The sequence below is a fragment of the Ochotona princeps genome, chromosome 24 (genome assembly GCF_030435755.1).
Source record: "Ochotona princeps isolate mOchPri1 chromosome 24, mOchPri1.hap1, whole genome shotgun sequence".
Classification (NCBI taxonomy): Eukaryota; Metazoa; Chordata; class Mammalia; order Lagomorpha; family Ochotonidae; genus Ochotona; species Ochotona princeps.
The window spans coordinates 28,426,930-28,442,159 of record NC_080855.1 but is presented as its reverse complement, the minus strand read 5'-3'; the positions used below and the strand labels follow the sequence as shown (position 1 = coordinate 28,442,159).

General features: G+C 56.8%; 1 protein-coding gene across 1 annotated transcript in view; it reads right to left on the bottom strand.

Moving 5' to 3' along the window:
• GTF2IRD1 (GTF2I repeat domain containing 1) overlaps positions 1-15,230 on the bottom strand; it is a 79,891-nt gene that overhangs the window by 27,349 nt on the left and 37,312 nt on the right. Inside the window, exons 4-11 of the mRNA XM_058680548.1 lie at positions 12,759-12,914; positions 11,330-11,513; positions 10,494-10,831; positions 9,750-9,839; positions 8,512-8,595; positions 5,500-5,683; positions 999-1,024; positions 321-429 (exon numbers count right to left, since the gene is read on the bottom strand). Coding sequence (XP_058536531.1) covers positions 321-429; positions 999-1,024; positions 5,500-5,683; positions 8,512-8,595; positions 9,750-9,839; positions 10,494-10,831; positions 11,330-11,513; positions 12,759-12,914 — 1,171 coding nt within the window. The remainder of the gene's footprint in view (positions 1-320; positions 430-998; positions 1,025-5,499; positions 5,684-8,511; positions 8,596-9,749; positions 9,840-10,493; positions 10,832-11,329; positions 11,514-12,758; positions 12,915-15,230) is intronic.

The window sequence follows — 15,230 nt, the reverse complement described above, 5'->3', positions numbered from 1 at the left end:
TCCAGTCACTCAGCTCTCCACCAACTGGGGGCTCCTGAGGTCAGGGCCCAGGGCTGGCCAGTGGGGGGCTCCCAGCTCAGCACAGTAGGGGCTGTGCAGGTGTCTGCTGCAAGGATGGAGAGAGAGCGATCCCGGGCCCTGGAGGGGGGAGGCTGGGCAGGGTCCCTGGGAGGATTTGGTTGATTCCCTTGCTTGTCTGTTTTCTCTCTCCCAGGGTGCGGCAGCTAAGAGGGCTTAGCCAGGAGCCAGGAGCCCGGAGCCCGGAGCCCGAAGCTTCATTCAGGTCTTCCCTGTGGGTGGGGGCGGGGGAGGGGGCTCACCGAGCAGGGCCAGCCAGGTCGAGGAGGGCGGTCCGGGAGCCTTCGGGGGTGGTGTCCTCCGGTGGGCTGGCTGGTTCCAGTTTAGTAGCGTCTTTGGTAAACTTGTTCCCTGGGTGGGTGGGATGTGGGGGGAGAAGTCAGAAGCCAGAGAGAAGGGAAGATGCCTGGGGTCCTTCTACTGGCTTGGGCCCTGGGGCAGGTGCCTCAGCAGGCACACACAGAGACAGAGTGAGAGAGAGAGAGAGAGAGACATTTGCCCTGCAAACCAGAAGAGCAGCCCTAGAGCTTCAGGAGCCGAGGGACCTGGGAGGGTGAGGGACAGGGGCAGGGCTGGAGGTCCCCAGTAGAATGTGTCTGAGGGAAGGGGGACCAGCGCCAACTCAGGCTGCAGCACAGGACTGGCCCTCCTGCCATAAGCCCAGCAGCCCTGAGGAGGATGCATTTTATACCCATTTCACAGCTGTGCAAACTGAGGTCTGCCAGCCTTTGCTGTAAAGCTTGTGGGTGACACTGGGGTTGGGAGACAGAACCAGGACCTTCCTCCTCCTAGCAGACATGGCTCCACTGTTCCCAGGCTGTGAGGGTCACCTGAGAGCTACTGTATCCTATTCCCTCCCATCCCCAAGGGCAAGGGCTCAAAGTCATCCAATTCAGAGCAGGCAGGCAGTCCCTACTTACCTGTGAAAATTCGCTCATCAAACATCCTGGGTGGTATGGGAAAGGAGGAGAGAGAGAGAGAGAGGCATTAAGAACAGTGCCCAGAACTTGGGCCCGGCGGCATGGCCTAGCAGCTAAAGTCCTCGCCTTGGACGGCCCGGGATCCCATATGGGCGCCGGTTCTAATCCTGGCAGCTCCACTTTCCATCCAGCTCCCTGCTTGTGGCCTGGGAAAGCAGTCGAGGACGGCCCAAAGCTTTGGGACCCTGCACTAGCGTGGGAGACCTGGGGGAAGTTCTTGGCTCCCGGCTCCGGATTGGCACAGCACCAGCCGTTACGGCTCACTTGGGGGGTGAATCATCGGACGGAAGATCTTCCTCTCTGTCTCTCCTTTTCTCTGTATATCTGACTTTGCAATAAAAATAAATAAATCTTAAAAAAAAAAAAAAAAAAAAAGAATAGTGCCCGGAACTTGTAGGGGGAGGCCCTGGTCTATGCCTGAGATAGTCATAGTGGACACCCCATATGGGTACCAGTTCAAGTCCCGGCTGCTCCACTTTCCATCCAGCTCCATGTTTGTGGCTGAGACAGCAGCAGAGGAAGGCCCAAAGCCTTGGGAGTCTGCACTGTTGTGGGAGACCTGGAATCAGCTTCTGGCCTAATTAGCTTATTGTGGCCATTTGGGGAGTGAATGAACCAGTGGATGCAAGATCTTCCTGTCTCTCCTTTGCCCTGCAAGTCTGTCCTTTTAATAAAAATAAACTTTTTGTTTTTTTGAAAAGCAGACCCATGGGCAGGGAACACTGACAGGGATATGTTCAGAATCCCTCCTGGGCTCAAGTGGCTCGAGTGCAAGCACTTGCCCAGTTCTAGAATTCTCTCCCATGCTCCCTGTGCTCTGCAGAAGCAGCTGGCTGCCTCAATTGTGCATCCAGCTAAGGCCTGGGCAAGGAGGTGGGTCTGAGGGCCGAGCCTGACGTTGAGTTGGCCAAACACGCCAAGATGCCACCCCCTGGCTGCCCCTAAGCCACCCTCATCTGTCAGGACAATGTCAAATCTCTGACAAACAGCATAGGGGAAATACACATGGAGCAGGGCTCAGCCCAGATACGATCACTCAGACTCCTAGGCTCTGACAGATGAGGGCCAGTGCAGCCCAGAGCAGTTAGGTAACCAGCTCAAGGCCACACAGCGGGGACCAGCTAACACCAGTATCTGATGCACGCAGGACTCGGAGGATGGAGTCCCCCTGCCCCTGCTGCCAGGCCCGTGATGGGGGCTGGTTCTCAATTGCAAACCAAAATTTCTGGGAGCAGGGGGGCTGGTCCATCTTTTTATACGCTGCAGGTGACCCAGCCTGCCTAAAGCCAAAGCCACCTCCTCCAGGAGGCCTCACAGGCTTGCTGCAAGCACCTGCCACTCAGGGGGAAGACAGTGCTTAGATGTGTCCTCTCTGCCTCCTGTGGAGCCCCCACGTGACAGGTGGTGGTGGGAGGTGTGGATGGTGCCCACTTGGCAGAGCCCAGGGAAGGACAGGAGCTGTGAGAGGGGCTTGGCCAACACTGGGGAACAAAGATGTGGGCTGCAGAGAAGGATGGGGAGGACCGATCAGCAACAGTCAGGGCCTAAACAGTAGGCTATATGCCTTTCACTACAAGTCACCGGAAGGAACAGGGATTAGGCAGCAGCAAGAGAGACTTAAGCTAGACACAAGTAAGCACCATCTGATGGATGCATGATGGATTTCGATTCTCCTCCAGGAGAAGGCCCAGGAGTAGTTGCTGTGAAGGAATGAGAAGGCACTCAGGAGGATACAGTAGGCCAAGTCCTGCCTACAATGCTGGCATCCCACATGGGCACCAGTTTGAGTCCCGGCTGCTCCACTTCCTATCCAGCTCCCTGCTAATGCACACCTGGGAACACAGCGGAAGACGGACCAAGATCGTGGACCTCTGCAGCCACATGGGAGACCAGGAAGAAGCTCCTGGCTTCAGCCTGGCTCAGCCTTGGTTGTTGTGGCCATGTGGGGAATCAGCCAGTGGATGGAAGATTTTCCATTTCTCCTCCTCTCTCTTTTCTTTTTTAAAGATTTTATTGCTTTTTTTTTTTTTATTGGAAAGATAGACCAGATTTACAGAGAAAAGGAGATACAGAGAGAAAGATCTTCCATCAGCTGGTTCATTCCACAAGTGGTTGCAACTGCAGGAGCTGAGCTGATCCCAAGCCAGGAGCCAGGAGCTTCTGGGTCTCCCATGCAGGTGTAGGGTCCCAAGGCTTTGGGCTGTCCGCAACTGCTCCCCCAGGCCACAAGCAGGGAGCTGGATGGGAAGTGGAGCAACTGGGACTGGAACAGGAGTCTCTATGGGATCCTAGCACTTACAAGGTAAAATTCAGCCATTGAGCCAACGTGTTGAGCCCTCTGTAACTCTTTTAAATAAATAAAAAATTGTTTTGTCTCCTTAAAACAAAAAACAAAAATGTGGGCCCAGTGCCTTAACCTAGTGATTAAATCCTTGCCTTGTACATCCAGGATCCCATGTGGGCTTTGGTTTGTGTTCTGGCTGCTCCACTTCCTTTCCAGCTCCCTGCTTGTGGCCTGGGAAGCAGCAGAGGACGGCCCAAGGCCTTGGGATCCTGCGCCCATGTGAGAGACCCGGAAGAGGCTCCTGGCTTCAGACTGGTTCAGTTCCGCCTGTTGCGTTTACTAGAGGAGTGAATCAGCGGGTGGAAGATGTTTCTGTCTGTCTCTCCTTCTCTCTGTAAATCTGCCCTTCCAAAATAAATAAATAAAATTTAAGCAAACAAACACCCCAAAAACTTAATGTGGGGCCCACATGTGGTCCCACAGTGACAGAGCCAGCCATGATAGTCCTGGGGATGGGGGTGGGGGCAGTCAACCACCGCTGGATGAGGACAGCGGGCTTGAAAGGCGAGGCAGGTGAGGAGGCAGGTGAAATGGCTCAAGTTCAGGGCAGTGTGCCAGCCAGGGTAGGGAGACTGAGCATGCTCTGTCCTGGGGTGCAGCTGGAGACAGAGTCTAACGGGACCTCTCTGGCCTCCGGGGTAAGCAGCCACGCCTTGGAGCCACGCCTCTCCTCTTCTGCACTTGGCTCTGGGAAACCTTCTGGTGACACCTGCCACTGAGCTCGCCCAGGGTGAATACACCTGTGCGCCTCAGCTGAGACAGCGGAGTGATGTCCCACTGCACCTGTCACAGGACCATGCACCACAAGGCACTTCCAATATGGCTGACTCAGTGCCCAGAACACCAGCCTGCAGTTGGGCACGACCACTGAACACAGGGGTGCCAGGACTCCACAGGATGTATGTTCGAGTCCCGGCTGCTCTGCTTCCCATGCAGCTCCGTGTTGATGCACCTAAAAAGGCAGTGAGTGACAGCCCAATTGCTCAGGCTCCCAACCGTCCACATGGGAGACCCGGATGGAGTTTCTGGCTTTGCTGAATGTATACATACTGGAACCCTGGAAACAAACTTTTGTCAGTAGCCCGTGAGACCACTGTCCCCCAATCTCTTTTTGATCACTTTACTCCCCAGGACCCATAACTTGGGCCATCCTATGCTGTTCTCCCAGGCCACAAGCAGGAAGCTGGATGGGAAGTGGAACAGCCAGGACACAAACTGGTGCCCATATGGGATCCTGGCGCTTGCAAGATGAAAGTTTCACCATTGAGCCATCATGTCAGGCTCTCAAAAATAAAATTGTAAAAAAAAAAAAAAAATGCTGCTTTTTAAAAAGCATGAGCCCACATCCGGAAAAGCATGTGTTCATTCATTCAGTCACTCATGGATTCCACGAATATATAACGAGCTTCAACCACCTCCTGGGGATGTATGTTCAAGGCGTGAACAAAAATCACGTGAACAAAATGACAATCCCTGTCCTTAATCCCTGCCTAGAGCTCCACAGTGACAAAGCAGCAGGCAGAGATGTGGGTGACGACTCGCAGCTGGCGTCCACCTGTACCAAGGCCCAGAGACTGAGGCCTGGACCACGTGGCTCCCGCTCTGGCCACTGAGGAGGCAACTTGGGCATCGCCTGGGGCCCGTGCCACCGGAGTTGGAAGGCAGTGCTGAGGGGCAGGTGCACTGGGACTCCCAGAGGTTCTGTATCTTCTTCTACCCACCCACCGCTGTCCCAGAGCAAGCCAGCAGCTGGGGAAGGGGAGGGTACAGGAGGCAGAGGCTGGCCCCGCCTGACCTGAGCTCAGGTGTGCCACCTTGTGCTGACAGCTACGGGCGTTTGACAAGTGGACCAGTGCATGGGAAGAGTTCCCAAAGTAAACTCACTTATGCGGCTGGCCTGGCTAAACACTGTCCCTCCTGTTTTCCATGTGACTCTCGGAGGAGGCCCCAGAGAGGGTGGCCATGGGGCTAAGTGAAGGAGCTGGAATTTTCTGCCCAGGTGTACCTGACTCTCTGCTTGGAGTTGGAGAACCCCTGCCCCGCCCCCGGCTGTTTCCCCAGACCCTGCCTTGCCTAGACGCCCCAGTGCCCCATCACCTCTTAATGATGAAGTGGATGCTGTGTCGCTCCTCTAGGATCCGCTTGAGCTTGGGGACCCCGTATGTGCAGGGGCGCTTGAAGGGGATCTTGTCTGGGATGCCCACAATCTCCACTGCCTCCGGGTCACAGGCGATCTTCCTGTAGGGGACGGGGACCATGTGGTCCAGGCCCAGGGCTTCCGCTGGAAGGGCAACGGCAAGGCTGAGCAGGAGACGGGCAGCAGGATGTACTGAGATGTGGGGTTGGGAGGAGAAGGGCACGGGCATCGGCCGTGGCCGTGGCCGCCTCCTGCCTTGCCTTCCCACGCCACGCTGGGACACCACAGGCTCCCGGCTCACTTGTGGATGGCCCCGAGTGCTAGCCACATGACCCCAGCACCTCAGACCCCACCTGGGCGTGCTCACCAGTTTGCTCACATCACCTTGACCTTGGCTGTTCCCCTCTCACACACACACCAGGCAGGTACTTACCCTAGGCCCCTTGCACTGAACTCTGTGCCGATAGCTTCCCACAGAGGCACACCCTCCTCCTTTAAGCACGTGCTCCAAGGCTAGGCCCAAACAGCTCCCAATGTGCCTCCCTGTCCCATCTGTCACCCGTCTATCACCATGGGACATGGTGTCCAGACCCAGTTCTGTGCCTACCCACAGCTGGAATACCAGCTCTAATGGGGAACGGGGGTGTGTGTCCTCTGCCCTGGCTGCGGAATCCTGCTTCATCATGAATGAATGAACGAATGTGGGGCTGGTGCTGTGGCACAGCCGGCAAAACTGCCACCTGCAACTCCAGCATCCTATATGGGTGCCGGTTTGAGTCCTGGTTGCTCTACTTCCCATCCAGCTCCCTGCTGATGCACCTTGGGAAATGGCCCAAGTCCTTGGGCCCCTGCACCCACGTAGGAGAACTGGAAGAAGCTCCTGGCTTCTGCCGGTCCAGCTCCAGACATTGTGGTCATCTGAGGAGTGAACCAGTGGATAAAAGATGTCTGTGTGAGTCTTTCCTTCCTGCCTTTTAAATAAATAAGAAATAAATAAACAAATGAGTGATTGAAGGAAGCTCCCAGGCTTGGGGCTGCCCCTGGTGGGAGACTTGGGTCACACAGGGGACCTAGGAGCCCCAGTTCTGCCACAGAAGGTTCTAAGTTCAGGGACTAGCTCCTTGCCTGGGTCTTCCAGCCCAGGCTGGGCCTGGACTCACATTGTCCCAGCTCATCTCTCACCCCAATGGCCACATCTTCCTGTATTCTTTCACCCAACACTCCGTAAGCACCTGCTCTGTGCTTGGAGTGAGCTGGCATCCTCACGGGCCCCTGTCCACTCCCTGCTCTTTGGGTCCACCATATCCCGGCACCTCTGCCCCCACATTCCCACAAGAGCTCCTTCAGGGACAGCCGCTTCCAGCCAGGCCCTCCAGGAGCTGGGCAGAGCCATTGGGCCTCCCTCGGGTGCTGCTGACATTTGTTTTTTTGTTGCTGTGGCCCAAGTTTGCCTCTGTGGCAGCGGCTTTAGAAGGTCAATGCCACTGCCAAGTCATGCTCCCCATGTGGGTTCCTCTATTCGTTGGGTCTAGGCCTTCAGCTGCTGGTCACTGATTGGCAGGGAGTTGTCTGCAGGTGGACCTGGAACTCAATCACCAGCTGGGATGACCATGACCTTAGGGCCTCCCGTCTGTCTTTTTTTTTCTGCTTTTTTTTTCCCCCTCCTTCTTCACCCAGTCCACTGTTGGCTACTCCATCTAGGCCTGGTGGCCGGAAGGACAGAGCTAGCAGCAGGGCCAGTCAATCCTCATCTTCGCTTCAGGATCCCCCTGCCTGCGGGGAGTTTCTTTCTGTTCAGTGTGGCCACAGGCAGTGTCCGATCACAGGCAGCCCTGGCCAGGGCTCCGGCATGTCCAGCCCAGCCCAGTCCAGCCCAGCCCTGGGTGTGGCCCAAAGCACCAAGTGTAGACAGGGCACGTGCAGGCACACAGCTGCCCATGCCTGACCGCCCCCGCCATCGGGCCCTGCCTGGCTGGGCTCAATCCTCCACTCACAGACAGAGCCAGCTCCCCACCCTTCCCTTCCTCCACTTCCTCCCTCTTCCCGTCTCCCCACAGCCCACCAGGATTCCACCTGTCCAAGGCTGGATAGACTCAGGTACAGAAAGTTGCCCCAAAGGCTCCCAAGTTGCTCAGATACCTTACCAAGATCTGGAAGCCTCGCTCTAGCCTGTATTAACCTGGAAGGCTCAGCCTGCCCAGTGGTGGCCAGATCAAAGGGCACTTCCTCCAAGAAGCTGTCCCTGATTCCCTGTCCTCTAAGATGTCCTTCCTTCTAACCCCTCCACTGTTCCTCTGTTGCAGAGAAGTGTCCACGGTGTAACCCACTGCATACTGCCCTAAACACAGCTCCCAACACCTACTTACTGAAGACCCTTGGGATCAGACTTCCTTGGCCTAAGTCAGCCCTTTTATAGGACACAAGGCAGGGGCTCATAATGCATGACTGACAACTGAATAGGCCAATGAACTGTGAGATCATAGGAAGGTGGGATTAAGTGGAAGATCAAGGTGATGAGACAGGGAGCAGCGGGAGGTGCACACGGAGGGCAGAGTAGGCGGCTGTGCAAGTCGGGTTCAAGTGCACAGTTGATGGTGGACAAGGAAGCGTCAGGGCTGGGGGCCATCTTGACGGCTTCCTGGAGGAAGAGATCCCCCAGGCTGCATCTAAAAAAATGAGTTTGCCCCACACCATATCCAAACAAGGTGCCCCAGACAAGCTGGACAGAGGGCACCCGAGCAGATGAGATGCCAGGGAAGGGTGCAGTGGTGTGGGAGCACAGGAGGCCAACATGGGTGGTCCCTGGGTGGGGGATCAGGGTGTCCAACTAGCTTTACCCACCCCCGCAAAGAACTGGAGGGGAGAAATTGACACTCCACCATCCCACCCAGCAATGAGGCAGGCAGACACCAGATTAGGGTGTCTGGCACCGGGCATATGCCAGGGGGAGGCCAGACCCACTAGCCACTCACCGTATCTGCTGTTGAACAAGATCTGCACGCATTCCCGCAGCGTGTTGATGTCTTCCGTCTCCTTGATGAAGGCGTCCCACTTCTCTATCAGAGCAAGGGGGCGCCAGTGAGGCCCTGCGGGATGCTCTGGACAACCATCCATCACACTATCAAACACCCAGCCCAGGCACCTTGGTCACACCCCGGACACCTAGTCCAGGTACCAGTGGGCACATGGGTGGGGCAGGCCTTGACCTCCCATAACCTCGAAGGTCTCGCACACCTGCCATCTCTCCCCCAAGCACCTGCCCTCCCCACCCTGGCTGGCCAAGGCCTCTGCCTGGATTGAACATCCCTAACTAGAGCGACCCGGCTGCAGCTCTGAGGGGAATGTCTTTAGTCCCTTGTGGTCATACTGAATCACAGCTACCCCATTTTGCAGAGAAGGACAACTGCAACTCAGAGAAACTGCTCTTCTACCTGACACGACCCAGGGACAGCCTGCTCCTGGCCCACATGGCTACCTGCTTCCCAGAGGAGTGCTGGTTTGAGTTCAGTGGGTGACGCCCCTGCCACCCACATGGGAAACATGGATGGAGCTCTAGGCTCCTGGCTTTGGCCTGGTCCACCTGGGCTATTTCAGCCATTTGGGGAGTGAACCAGTAGATGGAAGATCTTTTTCTCTGTCATGATCCCTTTCAAATAAATAAACGTTTTTTTAAAAAATTCAAGCAATATGTAAGGAATTCTTGCAGGGGTGCCTAAAGCCTAAATGACCCAGTTCAGAGATGCCCTCTTAAGCCTGCTCATATGTGTTGGATAAGCCTGCCCCCAAGAGGGGACACCGAGTCCTCTGGCCTCCTGCTGCACAGAGTGGACGCCATGTAGCGGGAGGAAGCCGGGGACCACACTGGGAGGACACACACCCCATGTGGTGGCTGCTCAGGACTCCTGCCGCCAGCCCTGGCCCTGACCTCATATGCTGACCCCACCCCCCAAGCCCCAGACTGGCCTTTGGGTACCAAACTGCAACTTACACAGGACCTGGAGCCTGCAGCCCCCACCATGAACTCCTGACCACAGGAAATTCCTACCCACAGCTACATCATGGGTCTATCTGTCCCTCAGTCACAGACACCTGCTCCACCTGATGACAGAGCCAGCCCCTTGGGCGGCACATTGGTCCTCTCCTTTCTCTGCAGGTATCACTCTCCACCCCAGGGTTCAGGGCTGCCTCCCCACCGCGGGTGCTGTCCTACCCGACTTGTCGTGGACGATGGAGAAGAGGATGCGCTTGGAGGCGTGGACATTCTGGATGAGTGGCCCACCAGGCCCCGGGGGCTTCTGTCCTGGACAAGGGAGACAAGAGGGACAGGTTCAAGGCGGGCCCCCCAGGGGTCCCCAGGTCCTGCCCATGGACATGGGCTGACATGAGAGCTCATCTGGCTAATCTTCCACTTTACAGTAAACTTGGTCCAAGCATTGGACTCGTGGGTTCTGTCGTTCTTAAACTTGAGTACGTGTGGCCAGCTGGCAGATGCCTCTCACCTGGCTGTCAGCTTCCCACAAAGCTTGCCTTATGCGACTGCAGGTACCTGGAAACCTGCATGTCTCTCTTTCTAAATTTTTACAATTTGATTTTAGTATGTGTTATAAAGGTGAGGGCGTGGCAGACCCATGTGAGCCTCTGATTAGGACGGACAAGGTCGGGGTGGGAGATAAGTGTTTCTGTTTCCCTTTCTTGTGTCAGGGTGGGGAGGGAGAAATGTACCACTCCTTGTTGTCACTCCACATCAGTTCCTTTTACCAACATCCCTGTTTTTATGGGTGCCGTGGGCCCCACAATGCAAAGCAGAGGAGCGAGGACTAGACCCCAGATCTTCTTGCTTGGCTCAGTGCATACAGAGTCGGTATATACTCAATGCTCAGGGTCCCATTAGAGACCCTGCTTGGTGCCACATGTACCCACCCACCCTGCCCTGCCCAGTTGGCAACAGCCTTACCACAGCAATCGGAAAAGTCCTGGGCGCTGGTGGCCGTGAGCTCCGCCGGCCCAGGCCGGCTGAGGCCCAGGTCGCTGGTGACAAGCGGGCAGGTGGGTGCTTCCTGCTTAAGCTCGCGGACAGTGTGGCTGGGGAGCGCTGTGCTGTACAGGAAGCCGGCCATGGATGAGGAGGAAGACGAGGAGGAGGAAGAGGTGGTGGCGGTGGGGGTTAGGTCCTGCGTGGTCACCTTGGGGGCCTGGCCATGCAGGCTGCAGTCCCGGGAGCCCTTGGAGGGCAGGCAGATGCCATTCAGTTCCACCAGCGCCTTTGAGTCGCGCCCGGCATCTTCCGGTGCCCTGGGTCAGGAAGAAGAGACACGGGCAGCTTCGCACCCCTGCTGCACCTGTTGCACCATTCCCGGACTCCTGAGCAGGGCAGGGCAGGGTGGAAGGGAGTACAGGTTCGAAGGATGAATGTGACCTGGCCCGGGACGAACAGCCTTGACCTGTGCACCAGCGTGGCAGAAGAGAGGAGCCTAAGCGGAGGATGGTAGCACCTGCCAGGCCCAGCCTCAGCCACCTCATCTCCCATCAGCCCCTCTTTACTCGTACCACGTGCCCTGCTGTGGCACCAGGCACTCTGATCACCAGGATCCCACTGTGTCCTAAGCCACATGTCTTATAGTCACTGTGCAATCAGAGGCCCCCGCTTGGGGAAGGGGCTTCACCTCCATCATCAGGCTGGGAATTCTCACAGCCCTGCTTGGGACCTCAACTCCACCATCGAATTGGGATCTCTCCTCAGCCCAGGTCCATGTGGCAGGTGCTGTGGCAGGCTGGCACGGTCTTACTCACCTCTTGAGCTTAAAGCGGATGCGGTGACTATGTTCCAGGATGGCCATGAGGGCCTTGGGGTCGTACTCGGCTGGCCTGCGGAAGGCCAGGCCCTCGGGCAGTCCCTGCACGGCCAGCAGCCCTGGCTCCCTCAGTAGCCTCTCGTAGGGCAGCGGCACCACGCTGGCCCTGCCCAGGGCCTCACCTGTCGGTCAGGAAGGGAGAGGAGCCTGGCGTGAGAGCTCAGCCTGGGGTGATGGGGGTAGGGGGTGCTGGGCAGGTGTACCACCCCACAATGGGGCTCCCCTGAATGCTGGGTCTCCTCTTTCCCCAATTCCAGGGTTTTTTTGAGAAGCCCTTGGTCTATATCCAAGGGCTTAGGGCTTCCCTATCTCGGGTAGTAGGGTAGGAGAGAAGGAAGGGGTCCCAGCTAGTCTCACCAGTGGACCCTCCCCGCCATGCACTTGAGCATCTGGCGGCAGGTAGGGGCTGGGGGTAGGTGAGGAGGATAAGGGGTGCAGGGTCAAGCCGGAGGCTTGTATGAGTCAGCAGGTGGACACAGGGCATGGCCAGGGTCAAAGTCAGAAGAGGGAAAAACAAATGAGAGAAAGAGGGGCTGAGGGGGGAAGGGGTGCGAGCAGGGAGGAGGAGGAAACAAAAGGGGCCGGGAGTGAGGATGGAGGGGTGGTGGAGGGAGGGTGTGGGGCTCATTGGCTGTGGCCCCCACCAAGAATCAGTAGGAGGCCCTGTCATGCCCATGCCCCTGTGAGGCAGCGGAGAAGCGCTGGGCAGGGCAAGCAAGTGGGGGGGCCTGTGGAATACCCCCAGCCCCTTGCTCCTCCTCCGCCTCCTCCATCTGACATGCATACTGAGGGCCCTTCCTCCTAGATAGGCAAACACTGCAGAAACCACAGGGCAGGTCAGACACACAAGGTGGGGCCCTCCAGGTAACCTGGTCCAAGGTCACCAGGGCAGTGCAGAGGCCACCTGCTGCTTGCCAGGGCAGACCAGGGTTGCCATCCACAAGGGTTGTCAGCAACAGCGGTTGAGCACCTGCTGGGACCACAGACTGGCTGGGCCAGCCAAGGCGGCCCTAACCTGGTGGGGTGGGCGAGGGGTTTCCTCCAGCTGAATCTCAGAGCTTGGCACAGATGCCAGAAGAGAAAGGCAGCCCCCAAAAACAGGTCACAGGAGGGTGAAGTGAGGCAAGGTAAGTGGAGACCAGGAAGTGACCCCATGGCGGGGGTGAATGGGTAGGGTGTGGCAGGTCACACCTGTGCTTTGGGGTCATTTCTGCGGGTGGAGGTGGCCGTGACCTGAGGTGGGGCAGGGGAACAGCAGGGATGAGCAGGCAGGTGTGAGTTGGGGGGCGGGGTACCGCCTCTACTAGGCAGGATCTGAGGCTCCCACCCACCCCGGGGGCCCCGAATGGAATGAGGAAGGGTCTTACTATAAAGAACATCAAAGACTTCCTCTACCATCTTGCGCAGCAGGTACACGTCCGCGCCGTGCTCCAGGGAGGACCGCGGGATGCTCCGGCCACTGCCCTCTCCCCGCTGCACCTTCTTGGGGTGCTCCACCTCCAGATCCTTCCATGGGGGTCCTCCTATGGGGAACAGGGCAGGTAGGGGAGGGCAGTGAGTAACTGCTTCATACCTCACTGCTGCGTGGGACTCCCCTACCCCACCCCACCTCCAGGGCCTGGAAGCCAACTTAGCTGGCAAGGAATTGAATGAATCAAAGTGGAGAATCAAGGAGGTTGGATGCCCCTCTGAGGGCTGGGGCTGGCCGCTGTGGAGGTCCTGGTGCCCTAACCCAGGGCCTGGGGCCCCACCCTGGTCACCTCTACCTTGTCCTGTGACTTCGGGCAAGTCCCTTTCTCCTGCCTGGGTCCCGGGTCTGGAGTGTTCACAGGAGACCAGCAGGACTGGCACAGAACTATGGCCATATGTCCCATCCGCCTCCTTCTGTGCCCTGACACTCACCCTCGCCATCTCAATCAACCCAGGCCCCAGGTGTCTGCTCTGTTCGAGGGGAGCAATAATGGAGACCTAAACCAGGTGGCCGTGGGGCCTCTAAAGTGGGGCTCCTACCAGGCTAGGTCGGGCTAGGGACCCTGGGACGGGACCCTGTCTATTCTAGAATTGGCAGAGCTTGAAATAATCCAGTCCCGCCCCTATAAATAGTGGCTCTTGATGGCTCTAAAAAGCCAGGTGCACATGCCCCAGGCCAGAGCCTGGCTCCCTGGGAGCCAGAACCTGCCACATTCAGCCCATCCCAGTGCAGTCCCCAGCCCTGACCCTGGAGGAGATTCAGGCTCCAGGAGGCTGAGCCGGATGGGGCCTGGCTGGGGAGCAGCTGTGCTCTACTGATGACACACCCAGTTCCAGGGGGTGTTGGGGACGCCCAGCCCTGAACCGTGGGCCCTTGAGACCAGTCCCAGGGGTGGAATGCGGGTACTCTTACTAGCAATAGTGACAGCAACTGGTGTCCAATGGGTGGGACTGGGCGCCAGGCACTGTGCCAACTGCACGCCATGCAAGGCTGATTTACTCCTCTGACCCACCCCAGCTCTCTCCTTCCAACAGACGAGCAGGTGCAGGCTTCCCGGGTTCAGGCTCAGCATCATGGACCCGGCACACTGGGGACCGTAAGTGCTTTTAGATTTTGCAGTTTTCAGATTTCAGAATACTTGCAAATTCAGGATGGGATGAGAACTCCAGCAGAAAAAAACAAAATTCATTTGTTTTGTGGCCTGCGTGGTGGGGTAGCAAGTTAAGCCTCTGCCTGTGATGCCAGCAACCCATATTGGGCACTGTTTCCTGGCTGTTCCATTCCGATCCAGAATCCCATAAACGTGCCTGGGAAAACACTGGAGAATGGCTCAAGTGCTGGGGCCCCTGCATCCATGTGGGAGACCAGGATGGAGCTCTTGGCTCTTGGCTTGTGCTTGGTCCAGGCCGGGCATTTGGGGAATGATCCAGTGGATGGATCATCTTCCTGTCTAACATTACCTTTCAAATAAATAAAATCTTGTCACTAGTGAATGCACACTGCCTGAAAATAATTCTATACTTTTAAAACGTGTATTTAAGAGACAGAGAATACACACACAGACTCACACCGAGCTGTGATCTGCTCATTCACTCAACCAAACGCTAGCGATGGCCCCAAGTTGGAACTGAAGCCACCAGGAGCCAGGAACTCAGCCCAGGTCTCCCATGTGGGTGGCAGGGACCCAGCTACCTGAGCCACAGGCTGCCAGGTATGCAGGAGTTATAACTGCCGGGCTAAACACCTGGCCCCACTTTTTTTTTTTTAAATTTGAAAGATCATCAGATTTTTAAAAAAGATTTATTTTTATTGGAAAGTCAGATATACAGAGATGAGGAAAGACAGAGAGGAAGATCCATCTGTTGATTCACTCCCCAAGTGGGTACAATGACCGGGGGTGCGCTGATCCAAAGCCAGGAGCCAGGAGCTTCTTCTGGGTTTCCTGTGCAAGTGTAGGGTCACAAGGCTTTGGAATGTCCTCGACTGCTTCCCCAGGCTACAGGAAGGGAGCTGGATGGGAAGTGGGGCTGCCGGGATTAGAACTGGCACCCAAATGGGATTCTGTGCATGCAAGGCAAGGACTTTAGCTGCTAGGTACTGCGTCAGGCCCTAGATTGTTAGATTACAGAGAGAGGGAGAGATAGAAAGATCTTCCATCTGCTGGTTCACTCCCCAGGTGGATGCACATGGCCCGGAGCTGAGCCAATCTGAAGACAGAAGCTAGGAGCTTCTTCTAGATCTCCCACATGGGTGGGTGCAGGGTCCCAAGGCTTTGGGCTGTCCTCGACTGCTTTCCCAGGCCACAAGCAGGGAGTTGGATGGGAAGTGGAGCTGCCAGGCCACAAACTGGCACACAAATGGGATCCTG